We start from the raw sequence: 6861 nt of genomic DNA, 5'->3' as shown, positions 1-6861 counted from the left end.
CGTAGTTGTAGGGTTGTAGGAGTAGAAGTAGTAGTAAGTGTTGTACATCAAAGTAATATACAATAGAGTGAGATACGTCGTAATTGAAATGAATGATTAGTTAGCTTTTACGTCCTATATCGTTGTAGTCGTGAAAGATCAAGTTCAGCCATCTTTTACAACAGGCTTTACAATCGGAAATGCTAGTTTAAAACTGTGTTTTACAACACTGTACAACCGCTAACAACCACGTTTACGCAATTGTAGAATAGCCTTAATGCTCAAACTAGTGTCCCAAAAATACCTAGTAATGCCCAGTAAAGACCTGTGTCCACGATGCTAGAACTTGGTCCAAGTTCCAGTTCCGAGAAATGTGTGGCCAATCAATTTGCAGCTTTTATGAAATAGCCGCAAGTTGTGACCGAAAAAAGACCGATGGCGTTCCCATACAGGGAAAATTCATAAAAAAGGAAACGAATACTCTCAGACGTCTCGCAGTAGACCGCTGTTTACTGCCGTATGGTAATTAATCGGCGACGAAGTCCAAGCGTCGATCGTGACGTCTGGAACTTACTTGGCACTACGTGGATCCCTGCCCGCGGCACAGCATTGTCGCCAGCAATACGGACGCCTTCATCCCCGTGACGGATAACAACTACGGCGTAGCCATGAAGCGGTTACCGTACACGGTCACATGTTTGATCCCCGATGTACACCGCAGTTTCTCACAACACCGCGGCTCACATTTGTTGCGCGTTAACGAACGATAAAGTCGCGAAGCTCTTGTTACGTCCTGCGAATGCAAATTTTCAGGAAAAGAAATATTTCTTCCGGAGAGTACGTGCGGATTATAACCCCAAAAGCGAAGATGCTACGCAGGCCAAGTGGCTACGCTGCACCACTATCGCGCAATTATCTCAGGTTGGATCAGAGGTCAGGTCAGGTTAGGGTTAGGTCAGGTTATGGCGCTCGCGCACTCGGCAGTCGCGTTTGAAAACGCCACCCGAGTGTATCATCTAAAGGCCTGTGTCCACGATGCTGGAACTTGGTCCAAATTCTAGTTCCGGGAAATGTGTAGCCAATCAACTTGCAGCTTTTATGGAATAGCTGCGAGTCGATTGGCTACACATTTCTCGAAGCTAGTGCAATCCAATCGGCGCGAGGCGCTCGCTGAGCGGCCAATCTCGTTCGTCAACGTGGACACATGCGCGCGGGACGTCGCTCCTCGGCACCGACAGGCGCCTCTACGAATCACCTCGCCGCAGGATGTTTACACCTGGGAATCTGGGAATCGCGAAAGAGGTAATGACCGCCGAGGACTCTAGGATGAGCGTCCGTGACGACGCGACCAACGAGCCGACGGCGAGGCGGTGAACCGAGTGCGACAGAGTGCCTGGCCCCGGCGAGATCGGCGCCGATCAACGCTGCCGTCGTCAATTTACATTCCGGCCAATCCCCCTCCCGTTTCGACCGAATGCCGAACCGCCGTCTACCCCGTACGTTCGAGCCCCGTGAATAAATTATGAGCGTGGACAGCGAGAACAAGTCGAGCGAGGCGCGAACGATCGCGCCGTACAGCGCGGAGAACGGCACCGACGCTGGTGTCGAGGGTGCTCCGATCTGGACGCCAGAGATGGTGCTCCGGTTGCCCACCATTACGGACAGTACGTTTCCCCGCTTGGTATTTAAATAAGTTTTAGAAATCTTTGCACGTATATCATTGCACAGATATTCGTTTCTATCATTCCTTTGCTCTAATAATGCGTGCGCGTATCCGCGAGCAAGAGCTACAATCTCTCGCATGATAGACTGTATTCCCCGAGATTCACCATAAAACGTTGGACAGCCTTTGACCACAACTGTATGTACTCGTTGCCTGTCGAACCATCCGAAATCTAATTAACAATACGTTTTCAGAATATCTCTGCTCTCCCGAAGCCAATGTCTACGACATAGACTTCACGAGATTCCAGATTAGGGATCTAGAAACTGGCGCCGTACTGTTCGAGATAACGAAGCCTCCTGCCAGCGGTGCGTAACACTCGCATATCACGTTTTCTCTGCAATTACCTGTGACAATTAAGTGGAAGACAGCATTCGAAGTCCTGAATCAATTTACAATGCTGTTGTCTAATGTATTCGTTTCTGAATCAACGATCACGATTTTGTAAATGTTTGCAATGTAAAACTGTGCAGTATGTAAAGTTTAATATTTAATCTGAAAAAAACGGAGTATCTATTGCGAACTTCAGACATTAATCGCACTAAATAATCGTGCTTTATTTCTCCTTGCAGAATGCGACGTTCATCAAGATCCAGAGCCAGATTGCGAAGAACTCGGATCTGAGGACGCGAACACGGGTCGCTTCGTGCGGTATCAATTCACGCCGCAATTTTTGAAGTTGAAGACGGTCGGGGCGACCATCGAATTTCTAGTCGGGCCTAAGCCGATCAATAACTTCCGGATGATAGAGCGGCACTTTTTCCGAGACAGGTTGCTGAAGACCTTCGACTTTCAATTCGGATTTTGCATACCGAACAGCAAGAACACGTGCGAACACATCTACGAGTTTCCAACGTTGCCTGCGGATCTAGGTAAGTCGGCGAAAGAAATTCCGCCGAGCTCGCCAATGATATTTGCCTGAAATCCAGGGTTGGGAAAGTTACTTTAGAAAAATATCTAGTTACAGTTTTCTTTTCGCTAAAAATGTAACTAGTTACAGTTACAAGTTACCAGTTCTGAAAAGTAACGCGTTACAGCAACGGTTACTCGAAAAGTAACGAATCGTTACTGGGCAGTTACTTTCTTGTAACGAAAATAAAAGTATCAAATCTGCATTTGAATTGCAAAGTGTCGATAAAGGCGTTTATGCGCAAATGCAAGGCCTAGTGCGATCTGCGAAGGTTTAAAAAGTATATTAAGCAACTATTAATGTAACTGGGTTGAGTTAAGGTACCCATACACATTCCGGAAATCCTCTGAGAAAAAACTGTGCAGTCCTGAACAGTGCGCCAAGTCTGCGCAGTTCTCTACTGCACACGCTTCGGAGATCCCGAAGGCCAGGACTGCACAGTCTTTCCTCAGAGGATCTCCGGAATGTGTACGGACACCTTTACAGTTACAGATGGAAAGAAAGTAACGAAGTTAAGTTAATACACAAACAAAAAGTAACTAACTTCATTACAAGTAACAAGTTACTTCCCAACCCTGCTGAGATTGTACGGGACAATCGTAATTCTGAACGGCGTATGTGTCTTTACAGTGTCCGAAATGATCGCCAGCCCATTCGAGACGCGATCCGATTCATTTTATTTCGTCGACAATCAGCTTGTGATGCACAATAAGGCCGACTACGCATACAACGGTGGGCATACAACGCACGACGTATTGTAATGTGCGGTTTGTTGATTAGTATTATTGCAAGTGATATATAGAATTATAAAAGTATATCACAGTTACGTGTTACAGCGACGATGAGGCGATCGGTTTGCACATTCGGCTAGCGTTTGACGTTTTCGTCTTTTGGCACAAAAGAAAACAAAACGAGCTTAAAAATTTTGCGGATCATCATTGGTCCCTGAACACGCTAAGTGCTGTTGCAATGGAGACGCTTTGATCTAAGGCTACACTTGATTTGTTGATAAATTGAAGACACATAGTTCCTATTTTTCTTTAGTATAAAGGAAACGACGTTTTATTTATAAATTATTATCGAATCAGAGTGATATTTAGTTTTATAGAATGCGCTTCGACGGCGTCTGTCCTCGCACGATGCGTCCGCCGGCGGCGAGTATCGCTCGTTCAAGCACATGTAGCGCACTGACACACGTGGCCTCCGAGTGGAATTACATCTGGTTCCACGAGCTTTCTTAATCTTTCAAGTATACAGCCTACGCGGCAACATGTGCGACGGAGGGAAAACTGATTTAGGTATCGCGTTCTTCGACGCTCAACGGCGCTTTTCTGCCGCAATTATACAACTTGCAGTCTCTTTGTTCACTCTTTACACGACTATTGTTTGAATACTTTTCACATTCTGCAATATTGTGGAGTTGATCTAAAATACACCAATATATTTACAAAGGACAATTTCTGACTTTTTCTTTATACAATAATGAATGTCACAAGGCCGAGTAATTGATGAAGGCAGTTAGAAGCTCGACGAACTCGTTGGGTTTATCCGCGTGGACCCAGTGGCTCGCCCCGTCCACGTAATGAAATTCCGCCAGGGGAAACAGATTCTTGATCGCGTCGTGGTCCTTCGACAGAATGTAATCGCTATCGGAGCCGCCTATGAACAACGTAGGGCCTACGTACATCCTCGAGCCTACGTTGGGAAACACAGCTAACTGAGTCGAGAACGCCTGCTCCAGCACCGGTAAATTGACTCGCCACTTGAACTTGCCCGAGTCCGCCTCCACCAGGTTCGTCAGTATGAACTGCACAATACAAAACGCGACTGTCTAGGGTTCGTCAAATGAACTGCGCAATACAAATGCAGTTCTCACAGGGCCAGTTTCGCAAACGTCCGTTAACTGCTCGCCGAGGCTCAATTGATTGTCTCGTTTTAGATGATAAGATAAAACGAGACAGGGAGTCGACTGAACTCCGGTCAACAGTTGACCGACGTTTTGTGAAACTGGCCCCTGTACAGCGAGCGTGAAACAAGAGGGAGTCTTCCTACCTGACGCAGCGAGTTGGATTTAATGGACTTGGCCAGCTGCTGGTCCACGGTTTTGCGCGCCTTCGACAAGGTCAGACTCCCGTCCACCAGCACCAGGCGCATGGCCTCGAAGATCCTCTCCATCTGCATGAGATTCGGGCTGGTTCTCACAGGGGACATGTCGACGACCACCAGCTTCTCGACGTGTTGCGGAAAGTTGAGGGCTGTATACATGACGGCCGAGCCGCCCATACTGTGGCCAACCAGGACGGCTTTCTCGAGGCCTAGGTCGCTCAACAGCTGAACCACATCCCCCGCCATGTCCTTGTACGCCATGTTGGTCGAGTGCGGAGAATCACCATGATTTCTGGCGTCCACCGCTATGACCTGTGCATCCACATTCTTAAGCGCAGCACGGCGTTACCTTCGCAGACTACTAACAACTATCCGAGAGGCGAAACATAGTCGTTCTATGTCAAGAGACACTTGAGAAAACCCACTGTAATCCACGTTTAGCTGCCTTTTGTAGATTACCAGGGAGAACTACCTTGCGCTTGGTCTTTTGGTGGATCGCCTTCGACAGCGAGTTCCAATTGTTTTTCGAGCCGAAGAGGCCGTGCATTATTATGACGGGCTCCTTCGCATCCTGCTCGTGCTCCTTCACCGACTCGTACGAGGTGTAGGCGAGTTTCACTGGCACGGTCCTGCGAGGCGGGAAACAGGTTAGGAGCGCGACGCCGCGAATCGATCGGAACGGGAATACTTACAGCAGCAGGTTGCTACGCAGACACTGGCGGCAGGAGGAGTGCAGGCTCTTGGCCGAGCGGGGCAAGGCGGCGGGTTTTCTCCACGGAAGGAACGGCGATAAATTTCGGCCTATCATTATCGTCGGATGCCAATACACTCGCGCGTACCTCCCGTTTCTTTATCTAACAATCACAGAGGCCTCTGATAGCGCGCATGGTTGCTATTTATAAATTGTTGGCCAAAACTGATTTAGCACGCGCGCGCGCGCGCGCGTGCTCGATTTGCAACGTGGTTTTTCGTTTGTCCCTCGTCGGATTGCAGCGTGTGTCACCTTGCGTGCGAGCGTCGCGAGTGAATCCGATTCGTCTTCTTCCTGTTCGGATTTAAACGGCTCAAGGCCGATTTGCACAAAACGCCGGTCCCACGCGTCAATTTGTCGATTTTAACTTTAAATATTGCACTTCGTTTAAATCGGAGATTCGAGACAGACTTTTATCACGATTTCGACATTTTGTGTCCCGTATTATCTTACTGTTATCATCGTTTTAGAACGTTTAGCATTATTTGCTTTTATTTTAACAATCTCCGGATTGAAAAGAAAAGAAGAGAATAACCGATACACTTCTCTTTTCGAAAGAGACGTGCAAATAAGATAAAGATCTGATTGGCTGTCCAAATTAGTGGTCTTAATTATTCGAAGCTTCGCAACTCCGAAGCTTCGAAGTATATACATTTGCTGTCACAACGAAATCCCGATACGCCTGATTCCCTCCTGAACAGATAGCACTAGTACCACATACTGCCGCGACGTGGCGACCGGCGCGTCTTTCTCGTAAGTAAAAATCGTCCCGTATTAGTATAAAAGGCTTACTGTCTGTTGAGATACTTGAGATTTGCAGTATGGAAAAAATACTGTTCAAGCATTAAACGAAGAGAGTATATTATACTCTGGTCATTTAATGCTTGAATTGTATTTATCCCATATTGTAAATCACAACAGACAGTAAGTAACAATATATGAGAAAATAAGCTTTTGAGCGTAGTTACTGCAGCATTAGCAATTATTTCTTTATGCATGGCAGACTCTTCATATACAGGATCATACATATCATTAGGCTCACTTATAAATCCTATGGAATGTTTCTTTAACTTCACTTTGCCTTTAAATGACTGCAATTTTGTCTGCACCTCCTCCATCGTTGGTATCAAATTCAATTTTCAAAATGATGGACCACGTTTTAATAGAACCAGTAATTTTGACAGCGTAATAAATAGGCCCCAAATATTGTAAATCTCGCGGGACTCCACCCCACACAGAATCGATTTTATTTATGGTGCTGTATATATATATATATATACAAAGAGAAATAAACATCTGTTCTCAGGTATTAGCCATTAAATTATACATAAATAATTGGACATATCGGAATAATAAACTAGGATTATTGATTAGTAAATATAAATTATACCC

The 6861-nt window shown here is 46.2% G+C and overlaps 3 protein-coding genes across 6 annotated transcripts in view; 1 reads left to right on the top strand and 2 right to left on the bottom strand.

Annotated features, from left to right (window-relative positions):
- LOC105566956 (serine/threonine-protein kinase mTOR) overlaps positions 1-881 on the bottom strand; it is a 12310-nt gene extending 11429 nt beyond the window's left edge. Inside the window, exon 1 of one of the 2 annotated variants that reach the window (XM_012021414.1) lies at positions 554-881. The gene's annotated coding sequence lies outside the window, so the exon portion shown is untranslated. The remainder of the gene's footprint in view (positions 1-553) is intronic. The other variant, XM_012021413.1, reaches the window with a different exon arrangement.
- Positions 882-1189: 308 nt separating this feature from the next.
- LOC105566953 (protein unc-119 homolog B) lies at positions 1190-4066 on the top strand. 3 transcript variants are annotated; one of them, XM_012021410.1, is made up of 5 exons: positions 1190-1643; positions 1897-2010; positions 2275-2574; positions 3243-3344; positions 3713-4066. In XM_012021410.1, the coding sequence occupies exons 1-5, from the start codon at positions 1502-1504 to the stop codon at positions 3718-3720; spliced, it is 666 nt and encodes a 221-aa protein (XP_011876800.1). In that variant the 5' UTR covers positions 1190-1501; the 3' UTR covers positions 3721-4066. The 3 variants fall into 3 exon arrangements, with proteins under 3 accessions (XP_011876800.1, XP_011876798.1, XP_011876799.1); XM_012021408.1 differs by having other exon boundaries at positions 3449-4066; XM_012021409.1 differs by having other exon boundaries at positions 1193-1643; positions 3243-4066.
- On the bottom strand, positions 3646-6122 carry LOC105566954 (alpha/beta hydrolase domain-containing protein 11). The gene is made up of 4 exons (XM_012021411.1): positions 5411-6122; positions 5191-5347; positions 4665-5030; positions 3646-4419 (listed from the first exon to the last, which is right to left on the bottom strand). Exons 1-4 carry the CDS (start codon positions 5524-5526, stop codon positions 4102-4104), a joined length of 957 nt encoding a protein of 318 aa, XP_011876801.1. The 5' UTR covers positions 5527-6122; the 3' UTR covers positions 3646-4101.
- Between the last annotated feature and the right edge of the window lie 739 nt (positions 6123-6861).

The sequence above is a fragment of the Vollenhovia emeryi genome, unplaced genomic scaffold (genome assembly GCF_000949405.1).
Source record: "Vollenhovia emeryi isolate VEMERY1.0 unplaced genomic scaffold, V.emery_V1.0 DF939141.1, whole genome shotgun sequence".
NCBI classification, from domain to species: domain Eukaryota; kingdom Metazoa; phylum Arthropoda; class Insecta; order Hymenoptera; family Formicidae; genus Vollenhovia; species Vollenhovia emeryi.
This window is presented reverse-complemented; position numbering and strand designations above follow the sequence as displayed.

What these genes read in the sequence shown, in the direction of transcription:
- LOC105566953 (XM_012021408.1), top strand. Translation starts at nt 1,502, where the DNA reads ATGAGCGTGGACAGCGAGAACAAGTCGAGCGAGGCGCGAACGATCGCG. An exon ending in GTTGCCCACCATTACGGACA is followed by an intron (nt 1,644 to 1,896) that starts GTACGTTTCCCC and finishes ATACGTTTTCAG; the next exon opens with AATATCTCTGCTCTCCCGAA. An exon ending in GGCCGACTACGCATACAACG is followed by an intron (nt 3,345 to 3,448) that starts GTGGGCATACAA and finishes TACGTGTTACAG; the next exon opens with CGACGATGAGGCGATCGGTT.
- LOC105566954 (XM_012021411.1), bottom strand. Translation starts at nt 5,526, where the DNA reads ATGATAGGCCGAAATTTATCGCCGTTCCTTCCGTGGAGAAAACCCGCC. An exon ending in ACCAAAAGACCAAGCGCAAG is followed by an intron (nt 5,031 to 5,190) that starts GTAGTTCTCCCT and finishes GTGGATGCACAG; the next exon opens with GTCATAGCGGTGGACGCCAG. An exon ending in AATCCAACTCGCTGCGTCAG is followed by an intron (nt 4,420 to 4,664) that starts GTAGGAAGACTC and finishes TGTATTGTGCAG; the next exon opens with TTCATACTGACGAACCTGGT.